The sequence below is a fragment of the Phyllostomus discolor genome, chromosome 1 (assembly GCF_004126475.2).
Source record: "Phyllostomus discolor isolate MPI-MPIP mPhyDis1 chromosome 1, mPhyDis1.pri.v3, whole genome shotgun sequence".
Lineage (NCBI taxonomy): Eukaryota > Metazoa > Chordata > Mammalia > Chiroptera > Phyllostomidae > Phyllostomus > Phyllostomus discolor.
Genome location: NC_040903.2, coordinates 66,868,460 through 66,882,574, shown reverse-complemented (window position 1 = coordinate 66,882,574; position 14,115 = coordinate 66,868,460). Strand labels below are relative to the sequence as shown.

At 42.6% G+C, this 14,115-nt stretch overlaps 1 protein-coding gene across 1 annotated transcript; it reads right to left on the bottom strand.

Moving 5' to 3' along the window:
- Positions 1-76: 76 nt before the first annotated feature.
- OLAH (oleoyl-ACP hydrolase) lies at positions 77-14,113 on the bottom strand. The gene is given in 6 exon segments (XM_036024074.1): positions 77-3,298; positions 3,640-3,722; positions 8,522-8,703; positions 9,401-9,500; positions 14,018-14,052; positions 14,054-14,113. Coding segments are annotated over 6 exon segments (579 nt in total). The 5' UTR covers positions 14,099-14,113; the 3' UTR covers positions 77-3,164.
- Between the last annotated feature and the right edge of the window lie 2 nt (positions 14,114-14,115).

Genomic DNA, 14,115 nt, shown 5'->3' with positions numbered 1-14,115 from the left:
TATTCTTTTGAAAAATTATTGATCTGGTAGTGTGTGCACACAGCATTAACAATTATTTGTTCTTGTAGTCTGTCTGTTTTTCTACTGGGGGTTAGTATTACTGGTGGAATCAGCAGTTTTTAAAGAACCAATAGCAAACTATCCCTTTGTGGCACCGTGTGGCTGTGGGGTTCACACTGACACAGGGCCTGACTCCAGTCCTGGTTCCAGTCCTTCCTCACCCTGTGGGGCAGCTATTAGGTGACCTAGGCAAGCACTTAACCTTGCTAAGCCTCATCTGTAGAGACGGGAGAAAAATACCAGTCTCAAAGGGTGGTAAGAATTGAATGAGATAACTTGGATGATTCTACTTGTACTTTAAAGCTTATGCTACATAAAACCTAAAAATAAATAAGGTAGTTTTCAAAAAATAAGCTTACCAGTCTATAGCTCTTCAAAGGAAAAGAAAAATACCATGGGATTAACAGCTATTTTTTCTTTAAATTTTTATGTTTAAGACAAATAAGAAATCAAATTGAAATGCAATGTCTAGTGGTGATAGATGGTGTGACTCACTGTACTCTTCTGTTGAGTTTTATCAGAGTGACAGTGTAGAGCCTGAAATATCTTGTTGGCCCAATGCTCAGTCCTTCCTGCTGGTTCTTGAGCTCTCTGAAAGAAGGTAGTCCCACATTAATAGTTGGAAAATCTGTTTGAGCTTTCATAGGCTACAAATCTCCCCAAAGCAGTGCACCTCGATTACCTGCATGAAGGTTCAGGTGTGGTATGGTATGACGAGAGGGACAAGTTGATTTCTTGTGGCTTTAAAAAAAAATTAAATTCACTAGATGAATTTCCAGTGGGGGGAAAAAAAACAATCCCAAAAGGTTACACACTGGAGGAGCCCATTTCTCTACCATTCTTGTTATAGGCCTAGAGGGCAGAACAGGGACTGCGGGGCAGAGGGCCATGGGTGTGGCTCCACCACTGCAGCAGGAGGGGTCCCTGTGGTCTGGGGAGGTTCTGCATCTCGACTATATGAATGGCAAGGCCCTGGCTGAATTTTGTGCACTGTTACTATGAGGGGGAAAATGGGTCTCTCTGTATTATTTCTTGCAACCACATGTGAATCTACAGTTATCTCAAAATAAAAAGTGTAACAAATCCAGCTTGAATTCTAATTTGGAAAATTTGGGGAAGTAACAGTGATTCTCATTTCTATTAAGTTTTGCCTAAAGACAGTCAGAAGGCTTCCACGATGGAGTCAACATCCAGATCCAACAGTGAGAAAAACCATCAGTCAGCAGTGAGAGGCCTGGTTCTTCCTTCCAGGAAAGGGCTGGGAAACTCTCAGAGCTGTTCCCATGTGGACTTTACCTCCACCAGAGGGAGAGGCAGGGGAGAAAGCCCACCCCAAAAGCCTGGCATTGACTTCCTCGTGAGGTTTTGTGTACTATATTAACTGAAAATTGTTTAAATTAATAATTGAGAATCCATATTACTTTAGTAGCCATCATTCTGTAAGGGAACCTGTAAGTCATATACCAGTGAGTAGAGAGAGCATAGCACATACTAAATGTCTAACTTCATTTGCTTGAGGCTATTTGTAGCCCAAATTTATTATGTGAATTCTAAATCAAAGCCCTTTCTTCATAATGGGTTTTATGTTATTTGCACTTTGTTAAAAAGAAATGATGAATTCTAAAAAACACTTCCTGTATGCATTTCCTTTGCTCTTATTTACTAAAACTCTTTATATATGATTTAAAAATTGTTAACAAAAACACGAACTCATTACATGATCATAAACATATCAGTGCTTTAAAAGTTAATGTTTTAATATATACCAAAACTGGGCTAAGCAGTTTAAGCTGTGAAAAAGAGACATTGGTTACATCAGTCAAGTGGGAGAGTTCATTGTGAAGACCCACAGGAAGTAAGGAAACCAGGGTGTCGGACAGAACAGCCGGGATTCCGACAGACAGGCATTGGGTGCTGCCAGAGACAGCAGGGTGCGCACAGCTCGGAGACAAGGTGCAGGTGCCTCTTCATCGTCATCAGGAGGCACCTGTGGGTCCCATTGATAGTGTTCTTAGTTGTCTGACCCAGCTCATTTCTTCCCTATTTCTGCTTTTCCCTCTGTTAGCCCCCCACTTGTTTCCAGCTGTCCTGCTCCCTCCCCATGTCCACATCAAGTGGTCACCGAAAAAGGCTTACTTACTGAAAGCTTAGTAGAAATGTGAATCATTGTCACTTCCCCCAATTTTCCAAATTAGAAATCAAGCTGGATTTGTTGTTACACTTTTTATTTTGAGATAATTTTAGATTCACATGTGTTTGCAAGAAATAATACAGATACCCATTTTTCCCCTCATAGTAACAGTGCCCAAAATTCAACCAGGGCCTTGCCATTCATATAGTCGAGATGCAGAACCTCCCCAGACCACAGGACCCCTCCTGCTGGCCCTTTAGAGGTAGCCTGTGGGATGTGGCATTTGTATACTTGGCTACTCCAAATACCAACAGCCAGATTCTAGATTGGCTGTCCATGGGAGGACTCCCCCTGGGCAAAGGCAGTCATTGCCTGCGCAGCAGCAGAGCTACGGAGAGCCAACTGGCAGTCTGCGGAGGGGGAACCCATTGGAAGAGGGCCAGGGCTTAGAGGCATTCTCAGGACAGAGCAGAACAGATGGCAGTGATCATTCAGGACTGTCTTGTTTTAACCAAGCAGTAGGTTATATTTTCTTATTAAATGGGATAACCTTGTATTTCAAAAGATTACATCAAGCTTTGAGCTCTAGTGTGTAGATGAAAGAAACAATAATTTAATTTCAATCATGTCCCTGGTCATTTTCACTGTTAAAATAATTGAAAGGAGAAATAGTGGATGATTTACCAAGCAGGAACTTTGTCGACAGACTTCCTACAGAGGAAACTGAAAGGAGATTTGGATGCAAAGACAAAGGACCCTTCTGGAAGTGTGCAGGGTCCATTGTCGCTTGGCCCCAGGCACATACACAACCCAGGAGCAGTGCATTCATGGCTATCAGATCACTTGACAGGAGCAAATGCGTAACATTCCAATTTCAGAATAAAACTAATGATCTACTTCTGAAAAATTAAAAAGAGTATCATATAATCATTTTGCCTTTTTTAGAACCAAAAGAAAAATTCTCTAAAATTCTCTAAAACATGGACAGCTCCAGACACTTGGTTATGTAGTTCCTGACGAAGGCCTCATTGGCAGGCTCCTTGATATAGAAGTGATTTCCTGGACGCATGAGAGTATCAAGCCTTCCGCTGGTTACATCTTTCCAGGCTAAAAATAAACAAAATGATAAATTTAATAACAAATGATACTGAAAACAAAAGATTTACTTCTAGATACTACCTTTCCAAGATCTGGCACCAGGAGCAGAGTTCCTTTCAAGGTCTCATGTTCTGTAAGTCGTGTATCTTTTATTTCCTTAAAGCCTATCAGTACCCAGTAGCCTGACCTGCGTTCTCTCATTTTACACATGACCGACGTCTCTCCACTTATGTCAAATAAAGCTTGGGCCCATTTTCTACTTACTGCAGTTACTTCTGATTGAACTTTAGCTGAAAAACTATCAAACAAACATCTCAATAAAATACTCAAAATTATCAAAGTCTCTTCACCTTTCACATCCTTTACTATATCTTCAGTTCCCAGAAAGCATGTTAAGTCACAAGATAGAACAGGCTCAGATGGTGCTTTGAAGCTGTAAACAGAAAAGAGCCAGTTAGTAACTTTTCCAAGGATCTTTTCCTATCACTAGAGTCACTTGAGTGAAACATGGTGTGTCCTCGCTTCTTTCTTTTTTGCTATTTTGAGAAATCCAAACATTTTTAAAAAGATTTTGTTTATTTTTAGACAGAGGGGAAGGGAAGGAGAAAGAGAGGGAGAGAAACATCAATGTGTGGTTGCCCCTCGCACACCCCCAAATGGGGACCTGGCCCACAACCCAGGCATGTGTCCTGACTGGGAATTGAACCAGTGACCCTCTGTTTTGCAGTCTGGTGTTCAATCCACTGAGCGACACAAGCCAGAGCCAAACATTTTTTTTTTTACCAGAGGTCCTTCTACATGTGAGCCTGTCTGTGTCCAGGCCATTTTCCAAGGTCATCTAACTTCTAGAACAGTGCAGGTGGCAGTTGGATGGCACTTGGGCCCCCAGTCCAACTCAGGGTGAGGCCGATTACAACTAGTCCCTTTAACTGCCATTCCCAGAAATGACCAGCAATCCATGGTCCAGAGATGGTTGCAACCAACAGAACAAAAGCAGGTTCACGCAAGCAGGTCTCCTGAGCTGGTTCCACATGTTCTCAGTTGAATCCCAAGAGCAACATACATTTATTGAGCTGGTGCGGGCTGCTGTGTTTGCCACTGGGAGCCTGTGGATAAGCACAGTCCCTCCTCCTGCAACTTAGAGACTGGCTGGGGAGACAGACATGAGTGAGACAATCAGACAGCCGGAGTTCAGGGGGACCTGTGAACAGTTGACAGAGGGGGTGGGGCAGTGTCAAGCAAAGTCTCCCTGGGGAAAAAGTTGGGTCTGAGATCTGAGTGAATAGGACAAAACTTGGCAAAGGGCGGGGTGGGGGTGGGGGTAGGGGTAAGTCAGCAGAAGAGGAAAGAGAATGAGCACAAGCCAGAGGCTCTCTGAGAGTGAAGCAGGAACTGGGACAAATTGAAGTAAAAGAGGTAGACAAGGGCCAAGTCTAGGCCTCATAAAGGCCATCCTTAGGATTTTGGTCATCCTTAAGATGTCAGGAAGAACTTCCACCAAGATGGAGGCATAGGTAGACACACTGTGACTCCTCATACAACCAAAAAGACAACAAATTTAAAAACAAAAACCAACCTGAACTGCCAGAAAATCGAACTGTATGGAAGTCCAACAACAAAAAGTTAAAGAAGAAACATTCATCCGGACCAGTAGAAGGGGCAGAGATGGGCACAGAGGATGCACAGCAAGGCAATGGCTAGAGGACTGGGAGGTCCCACATTTGTGTGCCAATAAACTTGTAGGAATAACTGAGGAGTGAGAGAGACTGCACTAACCAGGGTTCCAGAGTGGGAAAAGAAAGCCTCAAGACCTCTGACTGTAAAACCTGTGGGGGTTGTGGCAGTGGGAAAAACTCCCAGCCTCAGGAGAGTTTGTTGGAGAGGCTCACAGGATCCTAGAATGTATGCAAACCCACCCACGCAGGAATCAGCACCAGAAGGGCCCAGTTTGCTTGTGGGTAGTGTGGGGAGTGACTGAAAGTGGGGTGAGAGCCCAGCAAGTCCATACCAACATTTCTACTTCTGGGAAGGGCAGGGACTTCTGCATAAGACCAACCACAGGGAGACGGGGTAGGCATGCTGAAGAGTCCTAGCCACAAGGCCCAGGACATCTAAGAGCTCCCTGTCTTACCCCAGAGGCTGACCCCACACATCGGGTAACAAGCAGCAGCTGTCTGTCAGTGGAGACAGATGTTCTATAAAGCACAGGAAGGACTGGAACATTGAGGGCAGTTCTCCAGTGGCCCAGTCTTCATGCTGAGTACATGGTAGCACAGGGGACTTGGAAGCTGCCATTGCCCAGAAATAACAATGGTAACAACAAAAGCCAGACACAGGTCATTTCCAGTCTAGATCGACTCAGTTCCCCATGCTGATGGCCTGGCAGCAGGTGAGATGTGCTCAAATCCAGGTGTAGAAAATACATACTGCACTCTCTGCTTCATGCATATCTGGATGGATGGATATATATATATATGTGTGTGTGTATATATACATACATATATATATATATATATATATATATATATATATATATATATATCTCCATTGTCGAGAGGCAAACCAACCAACAGAATCAGACTCAGATATGACCCAGATGTTGGAGCTGTCAGGGACTTCGAATACCTATATTCAAGATGTCTAAAGATTTTGCAGAAAAGGTGGACAACATGCACGCGCAAATGGGGAAGTTCATTAGAGAAGTGAAAATTACAAGAAAGAGTCAAATAGGAGTTGTATGAACAGACAGCAACCCAAATGAGGAATTCCTTTGACAGGCTCATCAGTAGACTGGACACAGCCGAGGAAAGAACCAGTGAACCTGAAGATGGTCAGTAGGCATTATCCAAACCCAAACACAAAGGAAGGAAAGTTTAAACAGGCAGACCACCTTAGAGCCTGGGACAAACTCTGACAGCCTATGGTGTGTGTAACCAGGCTCTGAGAGGTGAGTAGAGAATAGCACCACCCTCCGGGCAGGAGAGGAGCAGGACAGCCTGAGTGAGTCAGGAGCAGGCAAGCTTTCCCACCTGTCGCAGATGTCCATTCTAGCCACCAGGTCCCAGACTCGGTGGTGAGGAAAGCAGAGAGGACTGAGAGATGCTCTGTAGGCCTGATTTGATTTGAATTGGAAGTGACTGAGAGCCACAGAGACCAGAAGGGAGAACAGGCTGAGAGTGTGGAAGGAGTAGGAGTGAAGAGGGGAGAAGAATCTAGAGAGCAGGGTTTGGGGAGAATGTCTGGAATCTGGAGAGAGGAAGCCCATAGCTGTGGCTACTGCACTCTGACTCACTGGGGGTGGGGCAGGGGTGGGGGGAAGGGTGAAGAAGAATTTCTGTGTTGTAGGCAGGCAACCTCACGGTGAGTGATTTCTTCTGTATTTTCATGTTGGGGAGTTTTCTTCCGAGAGCTGTGGAGAATGTAGCTAAGCTGCTGTGGACAATTGCTGCCTCAGCATCCAGACCATGTGACCAAGCAGCCTGTGGGGCGGCTTGAACTGACACTAGCACGAGTGCAGATCCTAGATGGCAGCAGCGGAGTCACACCCACAGGTAACTCCCTGATACCACTCTCCCAACACCTCATGAGAAACAATCTCTCTGACTCCCCTCGTGTGTCCCTAGGAGAAGACCCCTATGAAGCTTACCAAAACTCACTCTTTTTGGTTTGAATTGACCAACCTGGCCTTAGCCCAGACACCCCGAAACCCTCCACTCACAGCCACTAGGTGCCCTGGGTCCCGCTGCCCTCCCACCCACGCCCTGCCCTGACCTTCTTTCTGGGGCCCTCCAGGCGCACCATGGACCTCCTCTCTCTCAGCATCTATGGTGGACTGTTGTTGAACTCCATCCACCATCAACACCCTGAAGCTCTACTAACAAATGTTAATGACGCCACAGCAACAGCCTTTGGTAGTGAAGTTTTGCTGCTATTTTGCTTTTAAAAATTGTGGTGGTTAGATAGTTGCTGACCTGACCTCATTTAGTCCTCGCCATAGCACCTGGAGGGTTTTTTTTTCTCATCCCTTCTTCTGACACAAACTGTTCAAGGCACTTGCACTGAATCTCCCAGTGAGCGAGTCCCAGGCAGAGGGTTTTGATCCTGGTAGGCAGAGTCTACAGATGGCAACTTTAACCGTTGTGTGAGGCTTTTGCCTACTATATCATTTCATTGAATGTCCACAGGGACTTGAATTACTTTTCCACTTTTGCCGGGGGGGGGGTGGGGGGGGTGACGTCAGACTGGTGTTTCTCTGATTCTGACTCTGTGCTAAGCCAGTGACACAGACAACTTATCCCTGTGAGAATCACAATTGGGCAAAGATGGTTGGGACAGAAACGGCAAGAGGTGAACAGACTCGGGCCCATAGCTGGTGGACTTAGCGATAGAGTGGAGATGCGCAGTGGATGAGGGACGTGCCACAGGTGAGTGAGCAGGATTGCCTGTTTTCAAGGGGCCTCAAGTAGGTTCCACTTTTTGTAGCTATTTGTGTAAACATCTTGTCACACACTGCCCATGGCGGCCCTGTGCCTTGTTCCAGCCTTTGTGGAGGAAATAAAGGAGACATAGGCCCAAGCATCCCCCCTCTGGAAATGTATGTGGAGGAGGCAAAGCCGAGGCAAAATCAGACACATGCGTAACAGACTCTAATGGTGACTACAGGTCAAAGGCTGGCCCCACAGTCACTGCTCTGGGGACATTAGGAAGCCCCATGGCTAGGTTTAGTTTATTGGGGAGCTTTACAGAATGTGAGGACTTTGGTCCTACCGAAAGAATCGGGCATCAGTACACACATCTCAGGAGACAGAGCAACCGTGGAGCCAAATGAGCCTGGAACACAGTTCACAGAAAAGTCAGCCACCCCTTCCAGGCCTGGCTCACCTCCATGCAACTCAAATCATATGGCTCTCCTCCTGCTGAGCCCTCTAAAATGACAGTGCTTTGGCATCAACTTATTCAACCAATATTTGTTATGTGATGAAATATGTATGTTGAACTCCATCTTCACACATATATAACACATTTAAAACAAAAATATGCTCTTTTCATCTTATAGTAATACAATTTTTGTGCCCAGGCTCCATTCTAAGATAGTAAAAATATCACTGGTGGCCCCAAAGGAAATGAAATCAAACTCTTAGAATGTCGCCTTCCTGTATGAGCAGTCTCAGAGGATGCCGATCTACATTTCTTTAATTATTTCTAAAAACATTATTTATCTCAGTTACTTACATGTAATTTGTGATGATGTGCATATCTGCCTTCATAATGTGAATATAGTATTCAGGAAAGTCCTTGTCATTAAGAACATCCATCTGCGTGCCTCCGACTCTCAAAAGGAATGAGTGAAGTTGTTCGTCTGACATTGCTTTCCCTTTTTGATGGTGAGCCAACATGGCCTTAAAAACATAAGTCTAATATTTCAATATAATGTACTTATTCATAAACTGAAAGCTCCCTATCTAAAGGAAATTCATTAAGTCAAGGTTTGGAAGTGGAATTCCCTACCCACAGGTTTCAGGGGGAGACCTATTTCTTTTTAAAAGCAGAAAGGACCTCTACAGAAAGGTCCTTTAAAAGGAAGAGGACCTTTTCTTCTACAGAAAGGTCCTCTACACTAGTAATTCCAGTGTCATAATGCCACCAAAATGGCAATCAGGCTCTTTCTTTGGCTGGGAAGGGAGAGCAAAGGGCAGAGGCATGCTCAGCAGGAATAGCTGCCCTGACATCGAACGCGTAAGTGGTTCAGAAAGGTTGATGTCACTTTTGCCTTTGGAGAGTTCAAATATTCTTTCCGGGCTCTGATCCAGTTACTTAGCCAAAAGTTGATTAAGTCCTCAGCCGAATGAAAGAATAAATACTTTGGGTCAATATTAGCTTAGAGATACCTGGGACAGTGCAGGCACTGACCAAGAAACAGATAAAGTGCACTTCAGAGAAGAGGGGAGATGATATTGGAAGAGATTTGAGAGTCTCTTCATTAGCCAGTAGGACCCCGACCATTGTCCCCATGCTGGGCCAGAATTCAACAAACAGGGAAATAACAACACGATCCCTCCCCCCATTCCCTCCTCTTCACCACCCACCCTAGAAAAAAGTGAAATTACTCACATGAGGAGCATTTACACTGGACACAAATAAATGCATTGGTTCCAGCTTATATTTTTCTTTTAGGTGCTGTGCAGTCATAAAAGCAATATAGGACCCCATACTAAATTTGGGAAAGAAAACATGATAATAACTATTCAACAATGTCATGATAATCCATTGAAAGTCAATAAGAACAAGGGCCATAAATATGGCAATGATCATGACATAGGCAAAGGAAAGCAGGAGTTAGTTGAATGAGAAATGTATTTACAAAGGGTGTATTGTTAATAATTTATAACAGCATAAAAAGCGTATTAAGCCCTGGCTGGTGTGGCTCAGTTGGTTGGAGCATTGTCCTGTAAACCAAAGGGTCGCAGGCTTGATTCCTGGTCAGGACACATCCTGGGTTGCAGGGCTTGGTCCCTGGGCCCGATGCCCAACAGATGCAATGCTTCTCTCTCACATCGATGTTTCTCTCCTTCTTTCTTTCCCTCCCTTCTGCTCTCTTTAAAATCAATAAGTATGTGCTCAGGTGATCATTTTTTAAAAGTGTTTTAAGACATCCTACATAATTCAGTCTAAGATTTAGTACTTCTTTCCACAATGTCTTGAAATTTACTTAAATTTCATTTTCTCCCTCAGATCTCTGTCACTTTGTCTTTGATATATTTAGTAGCAGTCCTTAAAGTATGGTCCGGAATCCCGTGGGAACTCCTGAGATCTTTTCAGGTGGTCTATGAGGTTAAAGTTATTTCCATGATAACGTCAAAATGCTATATGCCTTTTTACCTTCACTGTCTCCTGAGTGCATGGTGAGTTTTCCAGAGGCCTTGTGGCATGGGATATTGCAGCAGTTTGAATGCAGAAGCAGAACTGAGAATCCAGCTGCCTTCTATTCAGCCAGTCATTAAAAAGATTTGCAAAAGTGTAAAACAATGCTATACCTCCCACTATTTGGGGGGGACATATAGTCTTTTACTTAAAAACATTATTTATATCAACACATAATGGGTTTATTTAAGATAATTTAAATATATTTAAAATTTCTGTTTTAATTTCTAATATAGTAAATATTGACATTATATCACACATAAACAAAGTTCTATAAGGTCCCGAATGCTTTTCATGGCATTTAATTTCATTTTATTATTCATATTATATTTTATAATTATTCTATCACAGTTGTCCCTATTTTTTCCCCTTTTGCCCCCCTCTACCCAGCACACCACACTCACCTAGGCAATCCCCACACCATTGTTCATGACTATGGGTCTGTGAATAAGTTCTAAGGCTACTCCATTTCCTATACTGTGCTTTATATCCCCATGGCTATTCTGTGACTACCCGTTTGTACTTCTTATTCCTCTCACTGCTTCACCCTTCCCCACACCTCCCTCCCATCAGGCAAACATCAAATGCTCTTCATATCCATGATTCTGTTTTCTGTTCTTCTTGTTTGCCTTAGTTTGTTTTTTAGATTTAACTGTTGATAAATGTGAGTTTATTGCCATTTTATTGTTCATAGTTTTGATCTTATTTTTAGATAAGTCCCCTTAACATTTCATATAATAATGGTTTGGTGATGATGAATTTCTATTTTTTTCTTGTCTGAGAAACTCTTTATCTGCCCTTTAATTCTAAATGATGGCTTTGCTGGGGTAGAGCAATCTTGGCTGCTAGGTTCCTGCTTTTCATGATTGAATATTCCTTGCCAATCTCTTGTAGCCTGCAAAGTTTCTTTTGAGAAATCAATTGACAGTCTTATGGAACTGCCCTGTAGGTAACTAACTCTTTTCTCATACTGCTTTTAAGATTCTCTCTTTATCTTTAACCTTTGGCATTTTAATTACAATGTGTCTTAGAGTGGGCCTTCTTTGGGTCCAACTTATTTGGGATTCTCTGAGCTTTCCTGGATTTGTATGTCTATTTTCTTCTCCAAATTGGGGACATTTAGTTCATTATTTTTTCAAATAAGTTTTCAACTGTCTTGCTCTTCCTCTTCTTCTTCTGGCACTCCTATAATTCAGATGTTAGAATGTTTAAAGTTGTCTGGAAGTTCCTAAGCCTTCTCCTCATTTTTTAAAACAATTATTGCTTCTTCTTTCTGTTCCAGTTGCATATTTATTTCTTCCTTTTGTTCCAAATCATTGATTTAAGTCCTTGCTTCCTTCTCTTCGCTGTTGGTCTCCATGTATATTTTTCTTTATTTCACTTTGTGTCACCTTCATTTCTTCCTTTATTTTGAGGCCATACTCAGTCATTTCTCTGAGCATCCAATTACCAGTGTTTTGAACTCTGCATCTGATGGCTCTCTCCCCACTGCTTAGTTCTTTCTCTGGAGTTTTAATTTGTTCTTAATTTGGGCCATATTTCTTTGTCTTGGAGCACTGTTATGTTGTAAGGGGAGGAGCCTTAGGTAGTTGCCAGCGGGAGGCAACTCACTTTGGCACACTGTGGCACTGTATGTGGGGGAGGGGGTCAGACAGGGAAGAGTGCCACCGCTCGGCACTTGGCTGATTTCAGTTACTTCCCCCTCTTCCTGCTAGCAAATGGCACTCTTCCAGGTGCTTCCCTGATGCTTACTCCTGGGGTGAGTGGGCTTGTATACATCTAGGACCCTGTGGTCCCCTCAAAAGGACTCTCCTGAGAGACTGGCAGTTTTTTCTGCCACTGTAACCCAAGTAAGTTTTTTTAGCTAGAGGTTCTGAGGCATTATTTCCCAGTGCTGGAAACCCTGGGTTGTGCAGTCTGTCCTGGGTTGGGGATTGCCCACTCCCCTCTGTTCCTCCTGGTTTATTTGCACAAGAATGTGGGACTGTTTAGTCACCAGCTGCCACCTCACTGCATGTCCTCTCCACCCTGGGTGCCCATCTCTGCCCCTCCTAACAGTCTGGATGAATGTTTTTTGTTTAACTCCTTGGTTGTTGGACTTCCATACAGTTGGTTTTCTGGAAGTTCTGGTTGTTTTTGTTTTTATATTGGTTCTTATCCTTCTTCTTGGGTTTTTTGTTCAAGGATGGTGAAGCGTGTCTACCTATGCCTTTCATCTTGGCCCAAAGTCTCACAATTCCCCCTGTTTTTGTAGCCAGAAGTTGTGGGGACTTATCTTCCTGGCACTGGAACCCTGGGCTTTGGGCCTAGTGTGGGGCTGGGACATCCTCATTACTGAGATATCCCTCCTGAATTTTTATCCACTACATGTGAATGTGGGACCAGCCCATTCCACATCTTTTGCCTTGCTACCAGTCTGGATGGATATGGTTTCTTTAATTCTGTAGTTGTCAGACTTCCATTCAGTTCAATTTCTGATGTTCTGAGTGATGGTTGTTCTAATTTTTAGTTGTATTTTGATGTGATTGTGTGATGAGGTTGAGCTGTGTCTAGCCTGTGCGGCAATCCCTGACTAGAAAAAAATGGTCTCACTACTTTCAAAAGTATTAGAAGCAGTACCGAACCAAAGTTTGTTAATTGCTGTGGATAGGAGATATATTTGTAAACAAGACTGCGATAGATGTCCATTGCTATGTGAATGAAGTGTAAATGGCAGGTGATTTGGAAATACATATCAGGAGCGTTTAACAATGGGCATATCATTTAACACCTAAATTCTTGGATATTTATTCTAAGAAGCTTATGAACATGTATACAAATTTTCTACAAAAATATTCACTGAAGTGTTTTTATAACAGAAAAATATAAAAGTAATTCTATATTCACAAAGGGCACTTGATAAAACAATCATGAAGCAAAATGACCTCCAGAGCAATAGTAAGTGAAAGAAGTCAGGAACAGATAGAGAATAGGACCTCACCTGCAAAAATATTATGGAGCCAAATCAGGATTTTAAAGCACTTCCTAGGATGATGGATACTTTTTATTTTTGTCTGATTATATCTGCAAATATTATATGATATAGTAGCCAAAATTTAGTGAGCCCTTACCATATACCAAATAATTTACGATCTTTATTAATTGAATCCTCACAAGAAGGAACTGTTATCATTCCACCTTTACAGAGAAAGAAATTAACTCAAAAACCTAAGAAATCTGTCCTAGGTCAAACTGACTAAGAGGCAGTCAAAACTCCAGGGTTCATGTTATAACTTTAAAATTATACAATGTGGCACATACTATTTATATAATTTATTTTATTTATTTAAAAATATGTAATGTTTATTACATATTTTTCCATTATCATATAGTCCCTTTTATATAATTTTGAATTGAAAAATAAGTGGAACGTAAGTTTACTGCTTATCTAATCTTGATTTTTCACAGTCCTGATTTTTGTCTAAAGGTATAATTACTGTACAAACTGGCCACCAATTGTAAGAGTTGTAACTTGTCACCATTATTCACCATCCTGGGACTATTTTCCAAAGAAAGAATGCCACAGGAGCCCAGGATTTTCACAATTCATCATACCGCCTGGTGTTCACCTCTTTGTGGTCTCTACTTCGCAATGTCCTGTCTATCTGACTTCTTGTCTGAGAACAGCTCTAACCATACTTAATCCATCACTCCTTCAAGCAGTGATGAAGCAGTGTAATGCAGGAAGGTGGACATCTCACATACACACAGAACACATTAACCAACCTTGTGATTGAGGAAACACCTTTTAAAACAGATTTTAAATACCTGTGGCCAAAAAATGCAAATGGCTTATTCTGGATGAATTGGCAGCAGAGCACAAACAGTTTCCTCAACTATCTGGTACATGTCAGTGGCAAAGGTTC